The sequence below is a fragment of the Zosterops lateralis genome (assembly GCF_965231275.1).
Source record: "Zosterops lateralis genome assembly, chromosome: 4".
Lineage (NCBI taxonomy): Eukaryota > Metazoa > Chordata > Aves > Passeriformes > Zosteropidae > Zosterops > Zosterops lateralis.
The window spans coordinates 23,118,881-23,137,241 of record NC_139765.1 but is presented as its reverse complement, the minus strand read 5'-3'; the positions used below and the strand labels follow the sequence as shown (position 1 = coordinate 23,137,241).

Here is an 18,361-nt window from a genome sequence, read left to right as displayed (position 1 = left end):
AGTGAGTTTGGGAGTCCTTCTCATCAGGAAACCCTACTTTCCTTGTCAGACCATGTTTGGCTTTAGGAGCAGCTCAGCATGCTGGAGGAAGCAGAGACTGCTTGTCTTGGCAAGATCCCACAGAGCCCATCCCTAGAGTGCAAAAATCTTAAGGCTTAAACTGGTGTCCACTATCCAGCAGCATGGCATTTTCCCTGGACCTGATGTTCTCCACCCTCAGAACACTTCTGATCCCCTGCATTGCCTTCCAAACCTTGCAGATGCAGGCCTGAATGATACCCTTTTCACAGTGTCTTGACCCCAGGGTCCCAGGTCAACTTGTTTCAGCATAGAGGAATCCTAATGTGACTCTGACAAGGACTAGAGACTCATTTAGCACATGGAGAGCACTAGGCCCTTCAGGAGCAACCATGCTATCAGAGGGAAGGAAAAGGACGGGACCCCCATCCTGAGGATACACACTCTTCTTCCCAAACTACTCACACCCCTTCCAGCATCCCATCACCCCAAACTGCCAGGGTTGAACCCTTCAGCATCATCTCTGGAGTGGCCATACCACTGAGAGCAGCCATGCCAGCAATTCTCATGAAGAAGCTGGCACCATGGAAAATAGGGAATACTGGTGGCTGAGGTGGGGTGGGGGGCTGCCTGTGTCCCCTCCCCGCTGTCCCTGGCTGACTGTATTCTGGCTCTGAGGAGTGCTTGGCTCCACCTTCCGCCCTTCCCTCCCCCGGTGCTAAGCAGCAAAGCCAGCTAGAGACATCCAGCCGGGGTATTAGTAAAAATCAAGCCTCCCTCCAGGAATGGCACTTGCTTGAGAGCCTCCTCGTGCTGTGCGCCCCGACACCACTGGGGCTGGGAGAGAGAACAGGGGGGCTATTGGGATACAAATCACAGCCCTTGCAGGATTTGCCCAGCATACCAGCCAGCAATGTAAGTTTTCCTACCTGAGCTCGCTTGCACACACGCACACTTTCGGTCGCGCTTTTTTCACTCTACTTTCTCTTACTTTTTTCATTTTCCTAAACAAGAGTCTGTGTTGCCCTCTGAAACTAGAGGTACAGCAGCACTTGCTATGCACTGTTTGTTTTTTGTTTTTTTTTTCCAGCTAAGCCAGAGGCATGCTTTTCCATCACTTTTTTTTTAAATTTCTTTCTTCTTCTACTTTTTTTTTTTTTTTTTTTTTTCAAATTTCTAGATGGGGAGGATAGAGAGGCCTTTATTTTTAGAGTGTTTCTTTCTCTTAGGGGGGGAACTGCTGCACAGCAGCAGGGACTTTTAGAGGTGACTGCAGACAGAAGGAGAAAGGCAGAGTGTGTGGGACAGGCAACCCAAAGCTATGGCTTGTCTCAAAGCTAAACTTGGTTGTGTTTTTGTCTGGATATATATAGATATACAAACATAGATATAGATACATAAATGTGAGTATGCATATGCATACACACATATTTACTGGACTGTGTGTGTGGATAACGTGTAGATGCATTTTAAGCCTTTGGTTTATCAGCTGTGAGAGGAGAGTGAGGGATGAGATATCCCTGCAGAAGCACTTTCTCACAGCTGGGATCAGGGTCTCTTGGGTATGGATCCTGGGCCTGGGGGGGTTCCCTGCATGGTGGTGCCACCCGCTCAGATTCCCTGGCACCTGGAATATCAGTCCCTTCTGGCTTATAGATACAGTGCCAGTGCTTCCCCTCCTATGCCTCCCCCTAGACATTTCACTGCATGTCTTTGAAATAAAGGGGCACTCCCCACACAAGTCTGGTGGCTCTCCTCCACATTCCACTCCTCTGTGGGGTGCTGTGCCCAGGCAGAATGGTACATGTCTCTCTCCTTTCAGGTCCCCATACTTCCTTATCCCTCTTGCTGCAGGCCCTTCCACACATGTCAGCTCCACAGGGTTGCAGAGATAGGGAGCAATATCCCAACTAATCAGGGGCCCCGACCCATCTCCACCCCCATCGATCACGGGTTCTGTGGTGTGCACAGCAATTGCGTTGCTTGAGCTTTAATTGAGCAGCCCCTGTCTCGTGGTCAGTTCTTCAGAGACCTTGGGGTCCCTTTCAGATTCGGCAGTTGCTCCTCCTTTACTCTCTTTCCCCCCTCTTTTCCTTTCTTTCCTTTTTTTTTTTTTTTGTCTTCCTCCCTTCCCTCCCCAGTGAGAAGGAAGAGGGAAGGCTTGAGAGCAACGATGGCTGATGACCAAGACCTTTCAGAGGTGGAGATGAGCCCAGTGGGCTCTGAAGACCATCACTGCCTCTCCCCAGGACCCTCCATAACATCAGACAACTCCCCGCACCTCACTAGCTCTGGGAATGGGGAGATGGGGAAGGTCAAGAAGGAACAGCAAGACTCAGAGGCTGATGATGACAAGTTCCCGGTGTGCATCCGTGAGGCAGTCAGCCAGGTGCTGAGCGGTTATGACTGGACCCTTGTTCCCATGCCCGTCCGGGTCAATGGAAGTAACAAGAGCAAACCCCATGTCAAGCGGCCCATGAATGCCTTCATGGTTTGGGCACAGGCTGCCCGGAGGAAACTGGCTGACCAGTACCCCCACCTGCACAACGCCGAGCTCAGTAAAACCTTGGGGAAGCTCTGGAGGTAAGAGAGAGCAGTGGAATGTGGGGTGTGGGGGCTGAGGTCTGGAGGTGTCCTCTGTAGGACTATGTGGTCCTGTGGAAGGATGGAGACTCAGTGGAATGGAAGGGCTGTCCCTTGAGGGGACTTCTGTACAGTGGGCCCCATCACAGGAGGCACAGTTGTTGACTGGAGCAAGAGAGATGGTTGGATGCAGTGAAGGCTTCCTCAGCAGAGCTCACCTCCATCCTGGGCAGCAGCCCTTTCCATGTGCTTCATACTAAGTTTCCCTGTTGTTCCTGATGTGGACACACTCATTCTGGTCCTCCCTGCCTGACTCCCTGGGGAGATCTTGTTTTCTTGGCTCACCCTCCCTGTTGGGCTCAGTTGTGCACTAGCAGTAAACTGGCTGAGCTTTAGACTTAAGAACTAAGTCACAGGTGGCTGCCTCAAGCCTGTCTGAACTCAGATCCCAGCACTAACAAGATTTCTTTTCCAGGGGGTACCACAAAGCAAGAGGGAAACCAATTTACAGCTGAGGAGGAAGGTCAGGAGAAAGGCAGGCAGAGCCAAAAACCCATCCTTCCCAGGACGGTCCCAGTTTTGGCAGGCCATGCAGGTGCAGTGAGATGGAAAAGGAGAGACATGGGTAGAAATAGAGCCTGAGGCTTAGCAGAGAGGAAGAGACCTGCAACAGTCCCAGCCTTAGCAGGTTCTCTTGGAATATGCTGGCTCAAACAAACCCCATCTTCCTTTGCACCCAGAGAGATGCCCTCCCTTCTCACTAGCACACATACACTTGTCCTTTGGCACCACCAATTTGCGCACCTATTTCCACTTTGTGCAGATCCTGGGTCCTTTGTGTAGCCTCCCCTCCTTCCTCCAGCAGATTCATAGGCTGCCCTCATTGAGTGCAGCCAGCCCATGAGTGTGCAGAGAGCCATTGTGCCAAAGCCAAATGTGTCAGGCTGGCTGTGCCGCGTCCATCCCATCGGACACTCTCTGCTGATAACCCCATGAATCTGTTACTTTCTGCCACAAGTCCCCAGCACAGTCCCCTGCCTCATGCCAACCAACACAAACCACAGTTCATGCAAACAGCCCTCTCATTCTCTCACACCCTGACAGCATTTCACAGAGGAAGGCCTCAGTTTTGGGTGAGACAAAACACATTTTTTGAAGCAGAAGCTTCAAAACACACTCTCTAGAGCAGCTGTTCATTTCTGGCTTCAAACTGTCTAGCTCACAAGGAACAAACTCCTTGGCATTAGATTCTCCCTCTGCTATGTCAGCCTGTTTGTCCTAACTCCTGAGTGTCTAATGTGACCCCAGGAAAGGGATTTCTTTGGGAAGTCAAAAGCAGAGCATTGATTATGAATATCTCATCTGATCTTCTTTCCAGTTTGGATCCCCTCTGCCTTCCCTTTACCATAGCACTTGCTTTCACCTAGGACTGTGCTGCCAGCCTCTGGACTGTGAAGCTGTTTTGAAAAGAGGGGGTGTATGGGGGGACCCATTCTTTTTGTTCCCAAAATGTTGATTTCAAAATATCATTTCTTTCCTGCAAAATTTTGCCAGATTTTAGACCAAATGGTGTCTCCTTCCAGGCACTACATTTTCCTTGAAAATTTAGCAGAGCAGTGAAACCTCCACAAGTATTGCATTCAGAGCACAGAGAGACATAGCCCCCGGCCTGTGGCCACAGTCATGCATCCAAATGCTCTGTGCTCTCAGGACAGGCTCCCACTGCTGGCCACATGGGACTCAGAGCCACAGGACACTGCCGCCAGACAGTGGTCAAGGTGCCCGTATGTTTCTTAGGGCACAATACAGCCAGTAAGCATGGCTCAGATGAGAAGCTTGTGGGGTCAGGCCTGGGGTTGTTGTAAGTTGGTAAGTTTGCCACCTGGGTGCTTCTCTTGAGTGTCTCCTCTCCTAGTGCATGCTGAAGTTCTCCAAGCTGTGACAGCCCCTACAGATATCACACAACACAGCAAGCTGGGCTATGGGTACAGTCAGTGTCTGGCCACATGCATGTGTCTTTCTGTGAGGCTGGGGGGAAATACCAGCCACAAAATTCCAGGGGAGGTGGCCCAAAGTTTACCAGGATAGTAGCCCAAAGCCTTGTCTTCCAGCCATGGTATAGCTGGACTTCCTCTGCTGAGGTTCCCACTGCCTTATCTACACTGTCCCGCAGGTATAGCTCCTACACATGGGTACAGCTGCAAGCAGACAGGAATTTTTTCTGGATGGCTTAGGCTCAAACTTTTGATGAGTGCCCTTGCAAAGGTGGTCATCGAAACCCTACTGCCACAGCTTGACGCTTTGGAAAATGTTGGCTGTTCTGAGCTTATACAGATAAAGGGTAGGTTAGAGGCAAAGGCTGGTGACCACAGGGACTCCCTGAAGATCACCATTAAACCATGCACATCCCCAGCAATTGACACTGGCTGGGAATGGAAGAGGCTAGGAAATGTTGAGAGGCACCTGCAAAACAGGATGCAACAGCCCAGGATTTCTGGTTTTTTAAGCCCAGAATTTGTATTGCCATGTCCTCCACAGGCACCAGCCCTCACTGCTAGGGGCTGTAGGACATGCCCTGATGGCCACATTACCTGCCTGACCGCAAACAGGGTGCCAGGCTACTTATGGCCCCATCCACCTTCCCCAGTCTGTACCTAGTTAGGGTGTGTGATGGGTGAAGACTACAAATGGGACATACTAAAAAAGAAGGCAGAGTTTTTGTGCTTGATGGTCATGAAATCTGTCCTTGAATGCTTTCCTTTCCCAGGGTGGGACAGGGAGCAGCTCTCAAATGGAGACTGGCTGCTGAAAATGCCGGCATGACTCCCAGCCAAAATGCCAGCCAGCACCACCTCCAGGACTGAGAACAAGGGAGGCATGGGAAGAAGGGGAGGAAGGCTTGGTAGGGAGGAGCAAGGGGCCCCTTGGAGGGATCTTTGCATGAGTGGCAACACCCAGGCCCACAAAATCTAGGGCCACAGATGTGTAGGAGGGCTGCTTTCTGCTCCCAGCCAGCCCTTGCCTTGCATCAGCCCCAGTGCCCAAGCCCCTCACTGCACTGACTCATTGGCAGCTAAGCCCCAGCGAGGGTCAGGCCTTTGGCTGCTGAGCCAGGCACCTGGCACACGGAGCGGTGCAATGCCAGGTGGCAGAAGGGAAGGCAGCAGGAAGTTTTTAGTCCTTCTTTCTCCTCCCAGAGCGCAGCGCTGGATGCTTGCCCCTCTCCCCTCAGCTCAGGAGCAGACCTTTGGTGTCGGGCTTGGATAAGCCCCATGAAAGGCTTTGCTCTGTGATCCGTAACTTCTCTGCCTGTGCGAGATTCCTTTGCATTGTGGCCTGGAGAGCATGAGGGGCAGGAGGGGGAGGGCAGGAAGCAAATGAAATCCAAATCCCCCAAATCTCCTGGCCTTTGCCTGCTCGCACCAGTTTCACTTTGCTAAAGCCGGTTTGAATTCTGATCCCAGTGGGAGGGAGGAGGGAGCAGGCAGCCTTGGAGAAAAGGCAAAGATGCGGGGAGTGGACTTGCCTCTGTCCTGCTGGTGGCACTACCCATGGGCTGCTGTCAAGGGGAGAGGAGGTGAGGCACTTGAGAATTGCTCAGAGGGCAGGGATCTGACACCTGTGTAGCCTCCAATGGCTCTGTTTCACAGCATCCACAAGACAGATCTTGGAAGCTGAGCTTTGCGGGTTTTGCCTCTATTCTCTATATCCCACATTCCGCAAGGATGAAGGTTTTGCCACAGCAAGGTTGCAGTCCACAAGGCCTATGAGGGTTGACCATTGGAGGGCCATCTGGAGCAGCACAGGCTGAGGAATTAGAGCCCTGTGGGACTTGTGAATGTGGTAAACAGTGGCGGGAGGGAGACAGGAAAGCTGGTGTTGGATTCATGGTGGCCCAGTTGCCCTAATCTCCAGGATTAAGGCAGTGGAGGAATGTGGTGTATGGCCACAACCCGCTCAGGCTGACTGGAGTGAACCCAGGTCAGCACCATGCCACACACCTTCCATCTACCAGCCAAGGGAATGCAAAAGGAGTAGTGGGGAAGGGGGTGTTTAAAGACCAACCCATTACTTGCTGGTGACCCATCTGATCACTCATCAGATTTACCTGTGTATTCCTTGAGCCATGCCTCCTCTTCATCTTCAGTTTTTCAAGTCAGTTCAGGCCTTCATATCTTCCCCAGAGCCTACAGGTAAATAGAATTGGTCACATTTTAGTGCTAAGGGTTTCAGGGGTGCTAAGGTGCTGGCACAGTCCCATCCCCATGTAGTTATTTTGCTGGAGAGAAAAAGGTGGGGACATAACTTAAACTTTTTTTTTTGTTGTTGTTGTTTTTTTGTTTTGTTTTGTTTTTGGTTTTGTTTTGTTTTGTGGTGGGTTTTTTTGTGGGTTTTTTTTTTTTTTTTTTTTTTTTTTTTTCTGTTTGTGAGCCCTGCCATTTGTAATGGGTGTTTTGAGAAGACTGGTCCCTTCTGAGAGCACTGGTTTTTGGTTGGAGGTAGGATGACCTTGAGTCACAAGAATATGAGGAGGAAAATCATAACATGAAATTGAAGTGCTTCCAGCTGAAATACTTGCAAAAGGCTTGAGAAATAAGTTTGATCTTATCTTCAAGTGCTCTAAGGCATCCTGCCTGTGCATTTCACCATTTCCTCAGAGAGCCTTAACTAGAGCAGCCTGTGATCTGCAGGAACACAGACAAGAAGCTTACATTTCTGCAGTGCCTTTCATCCAGAGACCAAGGCTCATCTATTTCTACAAAACCAGCAAAATAGCAGCTAAATTTTTTACAACTGCTTGGCCAAGTTCAAGGAAGGCTGGTCCTTTATGCTTCAGCCTTTTGTATTATCCATGTCTGACGTGAGCAGGAGCTTCAGGAATAGTAGAATACACCGTTTCTGCCCCTACCAAATTTTCTTTAATTCCCTTTTAGAATATTGCAAGATGACTAAACGTCACTTACATGGTTATAGTGGAGGCAATATCAATTGTTGTGATTGGCGCTCCATACAGCCTCAAACTAGGAGCAGAGTCTATAGAAGGGGTAGGTTAACCTGGAACAAATACAGTCTGGGGAAGAGCAAGAGACATGGGACAGGCAGCACTACAGGTCGTATACTATCTTTGTCCAAAGGACAATTCCAAGTGCCCTTAATTTACCCAAAGTTTTTAAAGGCAGTTCGTCCAACCTTATCTGACACAGCTACAAAAGGCTGCACTTCACCCTTTGGTAATGGAAGAGAGGGTAAGTTGAACTTACTGAGGTGAGAAGTATCATACAGGTGGGGAATGGGGACCCAGCACTGGCACCAACCAGTGGCAGGGCTTAATGACTAAGGAGAAGAAGGAAAGCATTGCTATCTCAATGGAAACACTCCAAGTTCTTCCTATTGTTCTGGGAAGTACCCTCCATGGGGCAACATCCTGGCATTTACACACCCTGTCCCACAATACTGAGCATAGGTGTTTTACTCTGATGGACCTGCCCCACTCCTTTCCCTCTTCTCTTCTTTACCACCTTGGTCCCTGCAGGTTATTGAATGAAAGCGACAAGCGGCCCTTTATTGAAGAGGCAGAGCGGCTGAGGATGCAGCACAAGAAGGACCATCCTGATTACAAGTACCAACCCCGCCGGCGGAAAAATGGCAAGGCTACACAGGGTGAGAGTGAAGGCCAGGTAGAGGGGGAGGCAGGTGGGGCTGCTGCCATCCAGGCCCACTACAAGAATGCCCACCTGGATCACAGGCATCCCAGCGAAGGGTCACCCATGTCCGACGGTCATCCAGAACACTCCTCAGGTGAGTCTTGGGTCTCAGTGAATTTCTTGACAGATTATGGCCAAGTCAGAGGCTCAAAAAAGACAAGTCATCATGGTGAAAGCCTTAGTGATGGGGCTCACACCTTACTAATGACCCAGCAGACTGCTGGAGTCAGCAGTACAGGGACATGCCTGAGTTTCAGAGACACTTGTGTTCCCCTAGTCAGGGAAGGTATTGTTGCACATCCTTCCCTTTTTTTTCCACAAGATGATATAAAGAGATTTGGTTTTGGCCATTTCTTTCTCCCTCCACCAAAGCCTCCAGCTAGACAACTGCTGGCATACTGGGAAGAACAGAACTGGGTTGTGTATAGAGCCAGTCATAAAACTGTAACTCACCTCTTCTCTCTTCTTCCTCCTCAAAATATTTTTCACATCGTAGGTCAGAGCCATGGACCCCCCACACCTCCTACCACCCCTAAGACCGAGATGCAGGCAGGCAAAGCCGATTCCAAACGAGAAGGGCGTTCCCTGGGGGAAGGGGGAAAGCCACACATTGACTTTGGCAATGTGGACATTGGGGAGATCAGCCATGAGGTGATGTCCAACATGGAGACCTTTGATGTCAATGAATTTGACCAGTACCTGCCACCCAATGGACACGCGAGCCACCCAGGCCACGTTGGGGGCTATGCAGCAGCAGCCGCTGCTGGCTATGGCCTCGGGAGTGCCCTGGCTGCGGCAAGTGGACACTCTGCCTGGATCTCCAAGCAGCATGGAGTCTCCTTGTCCACTGCCACCTCATCGGTGGTGGACTCAAAGGCCCAGGTGAAAACAGAGGGATCCACCCCTGGAGGCCATTACACTGACCAGCCTTCCACCTCCCAGATTGCTTACACATCCCTGAGTCTGCCCCACTACGGCTCGGCCTTCCCCTCCATCTCCAGGCCACAGTTTGACTACCCAGACCACCAGCCCTCAGGACCCTACTACAGCCATTCCACCCAAGCCTCTGGCCTCTACTCTGCCTTCTCCTATATGGGACCTTCCCAACGTCCCCTTTACACTGCCATCTCTGACCCTGCACCCTCTGTGCCACAGTCCCATAGCCCCACACATTGGGAACAGCCTGTGTACACAACTCTCTCCAGACCATAGGGAATGGGGAACAGTGATCGAAGCAGCGATGGAAAGGCTCCAAAGAATCAGCACAGGCAGAAGAGCCTCCGAACTCCAAGGTCACTCAGTGCCATCCAGACACCAGAACCCACCAAGTATACAGAAGTGCCTATCTTGATCCAGCTCTCGCTGGCACACCCACCTAGAGGAAGGTTTATCGTCCTTTTGCCCTTTACCAATTTCACACAAGCCACATTACTGGCTTGCAATGCCTTATTAGCCTTCTAGTTGAGGAGGATTCTAGATATGGAGTGACTGGTCTATGGTGGGTTTTGTTGTGTGCACCCTGGACTGTACAATGAGAGAGACTGTCCTTTCCTTCCCCTCCCACACTGCTCCAGGGAGTTTGCACATGTTTCCAACAGGCCACAATGGCCAACACTTTGTCACCTGCTGTGGGTGTAGGGTGACTGCTCAGCCTCAGTGGATGTGTCATGGGAGGAGCAGTAGGGAGGATGGCATGGCCAGCTTCCTTGCAATGAGCATTGTGCAGCAGTCCTGCCTAAGATTCACAAATGCATGAATCTTGAACCCCTTGGAAGACCAACCTATGCTTGCTTCCCTGCCAATTTCCACAGCTACACCCTAGCTCTTCTTCCCACCTCCTCCCTCCATCCTGTCTCTGTTTAATCCCACACTCTTCCCAGCATGGAGAGTTGAAGGCTTGCCTGAACAGTACACGGGATTTGGGAACAGCATGGCCAGTCTTAGCATTACTCATATCACAGCCTGTGGACACATGCATGTTCATGTATGAAGGTGGAGGAGAGGCAGGGAAGGACCAATGAATCATTATGGTGCTATGGGTGAATCCTCCTTTTTTAAAATTACTCTGTATCATTCATTTATGTCTGGCATTTCTGGTCTGTCAGTCTCTTCTAATCTCTTCAGAACCCCTAACAACCTCTGAGCAAACTTGGTCTTTGCTCTTCAACGTCTGATGGTGCCTGCATGAAATGAAGAGGCACCAAGAAAGCTACAATGCACTTGCCAATGCCCCGAGTTGATTCCACTCTTTGAGCTCCCACTCCAAACCCAGGCTGAACTCATTCATCCATCGTGTCTCTCAGTCAGCCAACACCTCCCTCCCATCTGTGCTGAGAATAGATGGAAAGATACTCCTGTGGCTTTTAGCAAGGTAGATACAGACCCGATTGTGGATGATGGAAGAAAAGAAGTCTATTTAGGCGCAAAGTAATATTCTTTGCCTTTGGGCTTCAAATTGGAAGCAACCACCTCCTAGAGATCAACCTCTTTTTTCAGCTCAACATCTGAGGACAGACTGCCTGCTTCTCCTTTGTCACCTCCAGGACTGGGGTGGTTTGTCATGCCAGGGAGTGAGCCAGCACAAAAATTGTCACAGGAAAAGATGATTCCTGGCAGCTGATTGCAGACATCCTATGGGACTTTCCAGTGCATTTTCCAGTCTAGAAAGAGACTTTAACCAAATGTGGACTGTGATGGGTGCTGCTGTATCTCTCTGCTGATATGACTGTCAGATGCCCTTCCCACCTCCCTTAGCTACAGATGACTTATCCTTGTGGTGTCTGAAAAGATCACGTAGAATGTTTGCTCACTGTATGCATGTAACCTCTTCCAGCCCTGTCCCCTTATTTATGCAAGTAGCACCTTCCTCCCCCACCTCCCTCTCCTCAGTCTCTGTGCCATCCTAGCACCATTAACTCTGCATTAAACATATGGAATAATAAACTTAAAAGTTTCATTTTCACATGTCTGGGTTTTTTCAACCTCTTCCCTGCAAGTCTCTGTTTTTTCCCCCAGTAAATATATGATGGGTCACACATACCACCACACAGATCCTGTGCACAGCCTTCCTCTGCCTCTCAGGCAGAGGACACAGGAGCATTTCTGACTGGCTGTCCAGACTCCTTCATGGAGATAAAGCTCATCTTCTGTTTACATCTCACCTTTAGTCATTTCTTCCATGAGTAAAGCATGAACACTGATTTCTGTTCTCCATCTGAGATACAGCACATGCAATCAAGAGTACTATTTTGCACATACTTCACCCAAAAAATTCTTAGTGTGATTGTTAATGCTCTCTAGGATAAAAGTATGGGGTTTCTCATCTTGGCTCTTCATGACCAGGTAGCAGGTGATGTACCTTCAAAAGAAAAACTTCTCCACATACACAAATTAGCGTATTTTGGAAGCAGCCATTAATTTCTCTGTAAAACCCCCCCATCCTCTTGCCTTCCACAAGCAAGAACCTAAACACAAACACTCATACACACAGAGTATATTCCAGAACACATGTATACACTTTCTTCCTTGTTGAAGAAGACATTCTGTATATAGTCAGGTCCTGGGAGGGTATCTGAACTCATCTGGAAAGAAAAATGTGTAGCAAGTATCACTCTGTTTAAGAACATCTCTCAAGGCCAATGGCAGAACAGTAGGAACCAAATTACCACAGACACTCCCAACAATTAGAATTGGATTCCAAAGGGTTTCAATGCTGGTGCATGTGAGAAGATGTAGTGAGTTCCTTTTCACTAAATACTTTATGGGTGAGTAGAGTAAGCAGAACATCTAGGAACTGTGGAACATGTTCAAAGCTTTTTAAAAAGCAACAGCACTATTTGGATGAAGTTCTGTATAGGGCAAAGAGCATTCACAGCAGGATTGCTTAATTAATTTAATAATAGTGATGCCAGCTAAAGAGTTTCATGCGAAATAGGACTGACTATTCATGGAGAGGAGAAACCTCTGCCCAAAATCACAGGCTATGGGAAGAACCCAGAAGGGCACTGCTCAGCAAGTCAGGAGCACAGGTAGGGAGGAAGGGAAGCCATGGTGGAATTAGAGGTATGAAAGTTGATCACAGGGGTGGGAAAGAAAAGTGACACAGTATGGATGAACAGAAGAGTGGGAAAAGAAAGTTCTTAATCTCACGTAAGTACTCTTCTCCAGCTCTTCAAGAAGCAAATTAGGAAAGCGAGTGAGCTCTACTTCAACCATTCTCCAGTGGGAGGGGATGCCTCCTCTCATACAGGAGGGTTGTTACAAGCAAGACAGTACTAAGAAAACCACTGGTAACAGAGGGGTTAACCATTCCTCCTGCAGCCTAGCAAGAGCTGGCCCAGCATCCTTCCCTATCCCTTTAATTGTATCTGATACAGATGCAAGGCAAGGCTGGGGAGGGGAGTCCAGTAGGGAACAAAGAAGCCATTAAAAAAAAAATAAAAAAAAGGACAAGAAAACGACCGCGCACTCCATGGCAGACGCCAAAACGATTGCACAAAGGCACCATTTCAGGGCTGAAATTTCACCGCACCAATGTGATTAAAGGATTCCATTGAGGGTGGGGGGAGAAGGCTGAAGGCCACAGTGCTGCAAATTAACCTTTTCTTGGTGCAGATGGCCTGGATGAGGAAGTATTTGCATTCTTCACAGTCAACCCCCTCTACGCACCTGCAAACATCTCCACGTCTCCTTTGACCTGTCATTTCACCCAGGGACCCATTCAGCTCTTGCATTATCATCTCCTAAACCAGCCCCTTCTATGCATACCAAGAGAAGAAGGATAGACTGGTGCTTTTACAGGAAGCAGTAAGAGAATGACATTTATGGCTGGTTACATGAGCCAAGTTCCCAGGCAGATGGGTATAAACTCTCTCTGCGACATGGATCCTCACGTGCAGGCACTGACCACACATACAGCATGGAGAACGATCACTTTATATGTAAGTAAAAGCTTTAACACAAACTAGTGAGAAATATTCTTTCCAGAACAGAGCAAAGAAAAATACAAGGCAGAAACCATAGGTGAGGCGTGTCTTCCTCCTTCTCTTTAAAAATAGAAAACAAAATCTGAGAGCTCTTTTTAGTAAGATAATTGAGAAAGCTTGGTGTATTCTGCCCAAGCTCAGATCTTCTGCATGCAGAGAAAGAACCTTGAAGTACAAAGATCAAGAAACGAAAACTAGGTGAATTAATGAAAATCTGCAGCTGGCTGGAAGCCCCTGCAGATTGTAAGGCATCTACCCAACTCTTGACTCAAGCACACTACCTCCCAGCACATCAGAGGTGAGAGTGGCAGGTACCTGAAGGGGACAGATGACTGATCTTTCACCACAATACAGATCAAAGGAACTCTAGGATTTAGCTGCAGTTGTGCCACCATAAGAACCACCAGGTTATGTTGAACTGAGATGGCTGGCCCATCCTCAGGACCTCAGTTCCACCATGTGTCAGAGAACCTGGCTGCACCAGGAGCAAGTGCAACAACAACCCACACCTGTCGAGCTGGTGGGATGGTGAGTGGCAGCCGTGCTTCCGGCTGGGGCAGTGCCACTGAAAGGGGATCCCCACTTCTGATAAGCGGCAAGGGAGCTGGGAAACAATAGGTGGCTTGATGAGAGCTGCTCTATGATACTCCTGAGAAGCCCAACAGACAGCATTGGCCAAAGAGGAAATTGGGGGTTTCCACAGCAACCTGTTCAGGGCACAAAGGCCCAACTGTCTAGGGGGAAGCAATGGAGGTGTCTTGGCATTCCCATTTTAAGAAGGGTCAGTGGTGGAAGGCTGTAGTCTTTCTGAAGCCACAGTGCCTGCCAGAGCATTTCTGTATAGCAGGGGTTTAACTGGGTATCAATTCTGTAACCAGGGAGGAGCAGGGCTAGAGGAGGGAGTTACTGCAGAATTTAGTCTAGCTAAAAGAAGAGGCCTTCAACACTGCAAGAAAGCTGAAAAAACAGCATTGCACTTGGCTCCCTAATCATTCTAATATAGTACATGACACACACAGAAAAAAATAATACCCAAACTGGTGGAGACAGCTAAGAAAGTAACCTCTCAGACATACAGGACTAAAATGAAAGAGAAAGTCAGAGGGCAAAAAAACCCCAAATACATTTAATTTAAAATAGGGAGATTTAGAATTTATTTACATAAACATTAATCAAAATTAGAAACATCTCTGGAAATGCAAAACCAAAAACAATGGCTGGAATCTGATCAGTCTGTGATAATTAACTCATCCACACCCCAGTCTTCATAGCTCCCATCTGGAAGGTAACGACGGATGATTATGGGGATCTTGCGTGCTCTGAAGGGAAGAGAGAGATGAACAGAAATGTCAGAATCTCCACTGTATCACTTCAGTAGGTGATGGAAGTGAGGTGCTTGGTGGCTTCAATAAGCTCATCAGATTTAACTGAGAGTTGTGCAGCACCAGTGATTTGATATTATATAGCAAAGTCCCAACGACCTTCTGTCATTTGTAGATGCAAAGCACTCAGCACTCTTAAACTATAAACACCGAAGACCTCTCAGACCTCTGTTGCTACTGCAGGAATTGAGCCTTGCAGTCTGAACCCCCTAAGAGACAACACCAAGCATCTAACCCGGATATAGGGGGAAAATATAAATCAAGGGACTCCAAGAACAAATCCACTTTTTGTTTGTCAAAGTTTTTTCGACCACTAAAAAAGTGACAGAATTCTGAGAACTTCCAGGAAAAACTAGTATTTACAGAGAATTTGCATCCCGAGAGCATCAGTTACATTTTAAGAAGGATACATAAAACAGTGACTATTCAGGTACCAAAACCTGTTACAGCTGGGGTGGAGCACAGCACCTGCTAACAGTGCTTCCAATTAGAGAGCAATAAAATGCTGAATACAATTTAACTTCATGAAAGTAGATTTAAGTCAGCAAAGCATAATCAGACAGTCTGGAATCTAGCCAAGGCATCAGGTTTCAACTGTATCAGTCTTGAAAAGTAACTCAACTCCTTTACATTCAGGGAGGTTGTTTTTCCAGTAGTAAAGTAACTGATGCCAAAAATTACAACTGAATTTTGGCACCTGTACTATCATGATTTACTTTCTGGAGCTCACACACAGGCAGGCGTCAGAAGCAACTCAGCCTGGAAATCTGACAGGAATATGACCTAAGGAACTTCTAGCAATGGCAAAGGGAGCTGTAACAGATAAAAAAATCTGCAAGAGCAGCCTCAGTGCACTGAGAAACTGGGGAAGCAGGGGGATAATTTCATTCAAGGACAGAGACCTAATCAGTAACAGAGTCCAGCTGCTTGAAGGATATCTACATGTGACCTAAATGGTGCAGGAAAACTGTGGGACAGCAGGGAGCTCTGCTGTGGAAAGGTGAGTCTGCAAGTGGTCATCCAAAAGCTGCCTCTGCTGCAGTCAGAATGGATTTATTTACCTTTCTGTAAGCAGGGGGAAAGCGCAAGCAGCCAAGCATGCAAGGGTGCAGGAAACAAACATTCTCACCAGCCTGACTCTTATTTTAATTTTTGCCAGCACTTCATTTGAACCCAGGTCTGTTCAGATGGCTGCTTCAAAATAATTCAGTTTGGGGAACTAAATCAATTCCCAAGAGATGAGGATCTTGGGATCCCATTATAGAAATAAAAGAACATTGGGACTGTGAAGCAGAAGCAATCAAGAGCACTCCTAATCATCAGTATTTGTAGGAGCAACTAGGATGGGAGAAAGTAGCTGTGGAGAAACTCCAAGGTGAAAAAAGGAAAAGGCAACTATAGTGCTTACTGTTATTGAGGGAAGACAAAGCTGTCTTAGAATAAGATGCTAAATGCTAACATGAGGAGAGGACTGCTGGCTTTATGGAAATTAGTACAAAATCTGTTACTTACTTGAGTTCTTTCATGGCAATGAGCAAGGGGTCCGTCTCTCCTTCCAGCTCCACCATTACAGGGGCACACATCCTAGGAAGAACATCAACAACCACTTGAGCAAAAACACAGAGAGGGAAGAGGGAAGAACTAAACACCTGACTACTACCTGTGTCACCTCTAGAATAGCCAATAAAGTAGGAGAGTGGGACAGCATCCTCACAAAACTGATTTGCTGTTGTGCACTTCAAGAAGAAAATACCCCCAGATGGTTACAGACAAAACTTTTACTTCAATGTTCTTCTTGTCCCATCCCTAGGGCTCTAACCAGCTCATGCTCAAGGACTGGTCAAATCCACGTTCTCCTAGTCACCCTCTGCTGCACTTAAACATGCGGAAAAGGATGGTTCTAAAGTGAATCCAATGAAAAGGGTGGAACTGCTGTTAAATGAGCAGGCCTCCTGGAAGTCCAACACATCTCTTACATTCTGACTTGCTCATGGCTTCCAGCTCCTCATCGGGGAAGAGAGGGGCTGGATTTACAGGGCATTTTACCTCTCGGAAGAAGAAATTAATCATTTTGCAAAGGATTGTGACTACACCCATCCACTGGACAGTGGTGGCAGAGAAAGCTCACATTATGTGTGGGTAAGGCCATGGGGGCTGCTGCTAGACTGAGTTCAGCACTGAAGGCAGAAGATGCAGGTGAAGCAGAACCAGGTGCCAGAGTGCTTTGGATTAAAGGACTGGCATAGACCCATCTCATCCCCCCCTGGTTTTTTTGCCTTTCACCAACTAAAAGGACATGCACAAAATAGCTTCACAGGCTGTGCAAAGAACGGGTCTAAACATGCACAAGAGAAACCTCATTTTCAAGGTGGCTATAACCAAGATGAAATCCTTGCCACTGTCTAACAATCTCGCTCAAAAGGCAGTTTTTCAAAAAGCATAACACTTTTTAATATTTATTATTAAAACAAGTCCAACAAGGCAAATGGATGAAGAGCAGCTGGACTTGATAGAACTTAAAGTTCTAAATGTTATTGTCTATTATAACAAAGGCCTTATTATTGCAAATACTTCAAAAAATTTACAGCTTCCCACAATGCAACTGCACTTAAAAAGGATTTCAGGTTGGTTTCTTCACTCCCAATTCCTACCGCCTGGTGGTATCAACTGAAGCTGTTTTGAAGCATCTCTCCCTCCAACATCACCTCTTACAAACCAGTTATGAACATTCAACTCCATGCTGTCTCTCTTAGGAAGGACCAGAAACTGTCTTGTCCCATTCCCCAGTAATTTTGTCCGTGACCTAGGAAAACTCATCGTGGCTACTAAATGCTCCCTCTTTATGCAGAAGTAACACAGTTTCAGGCAAGGAAAGACACAGAGACTTCAAGTGCAACTAAGAGCCCCATAGTTCTGTGCATCATTGTTGACCAGAGGGTGACATGCAAGCTCAGCAGTCACGCAAAGGATTTAGAAGATCTGGGAATTTTTAAGGGAAGAAGAAAACACTTATCAGTGTAAAGGGAGGGGCAGCTGCGGCAATGCTGGGGACACTGTGGGCAGTACTCACGCTATCTGGAGAGCACGAGTGCCCAGGACTCTGGCTCGCTCGTACTTGGTCATGTAGGGGGTCGTGATCCGCTTCTGGTTTGCCTGCTGCCGCTCTCCCGAGGGCAAAATCTCCACATTCTCCTGTCCCTCCTGTTGGAAACAGACCCGCGCCGCTGCTCAGCCGCACCCACCACAGAGGCCCTGAGGTGTGGGGGGAGCCACTGAGGCCTCCCCAACCATAAGAGTCGCCCAGCCAGGCTGCGACGCGACCCTGCGGACGCGGCAGAGCCTGCCCGGGCCGGCCAGCGCAGCGGCCCACGGAGCACCCACCTCCTCCGCGTTCTCCAGGTCCTCCAGGCCCTCATCCTCCTCCACATCGTCGAAGTCATCCCCGTCAAAGCTGCGGCAGAGACACACGCATCGCACTTGTAGCCGGGCCGCCGCCACCCTCACCCGACCCGCGCCACCGCCTCCCCTCGCCCGCCCCGCTCGCACTTATCCTCGTTGTCGGACATGTTTCCCGCCCGGCGCCCCCTGACCCGCACTGCCAGGAGCCACTTCCGGGTGTTGTCGTGACGTACAGGAAGTTCTCCTGCGCCGTTGCCATGGCGACCACCGCCGCTTCCCCCGTCCCCGC

At 48.6% G+C, this 18,361-nt stretch overlaps 2 protein-coding genes across 3 annotated transcripts; one reads left to right on the top strand and one right to left on the bottom strand.

Moving 5' to 3' along the window:
• Positions 1-750: 750 nt before the first annotated feature.
• On the top strand, positions 751-11,231 carry SOX10 (SRY-box transcription factor 10). Of its 2 annotated transcripts, XM_083859910.1 has the most exons (4): positions 751-933; positions 2,160-2,601; positions 8,135-8,400; positions 8,803-11,231. In XM_083859910.1, the coding sequence occupies exons 2-4, from the start codon at positions 2,192-2,194 to the stop codon at positions 9,516-9,518; spliced, it is 1,392 nt and encodes a 463-aa protein (XP_083716036.1). In that variant the 5' UTR covers positions 751-933; positions 2,160-2,191; the 3' UTR covers positions 9,519-11,231. The 2 variants fall into 2 exon arrangements, with proteins under 2 accessions (XP_083716036.1, XP_083716037.1); XM_083859911.1 differs by lacking the exon at positions 751-933 and having other exon boundaries at positions 1,864-2,601.
• Positions 11,232-14,408: 3,177 nt separating this feature from the next.
• Positions 14,409-18,296, bottom strand: POLR2F (RNA polymerase II, I and III subunit F). Its single transcript, XM_083860662.1, has 5 exons — positions 18,220-18,296; positions 18,055-18,124; positions 17,744-17,874; positions 16,186-16,257; positions 14,409-14,610 (listed from the first exon to the last, which is right to left on the bottom strand). The coding sequence occupies exons 1-5, from the start codon at positions 18,237-18,239 to the stop codon at positions 14,520-14,522; spliced, it is 384 nt and encodes a 127-aa protein (XP_083716788.1). The 5' UTR covers positions 18,240-18,296; the 3' UTR covers positions 14,409-14,519.
• Between the last annotated feature and the right edge of the window lie 65 nt (positions 18,297-18,361).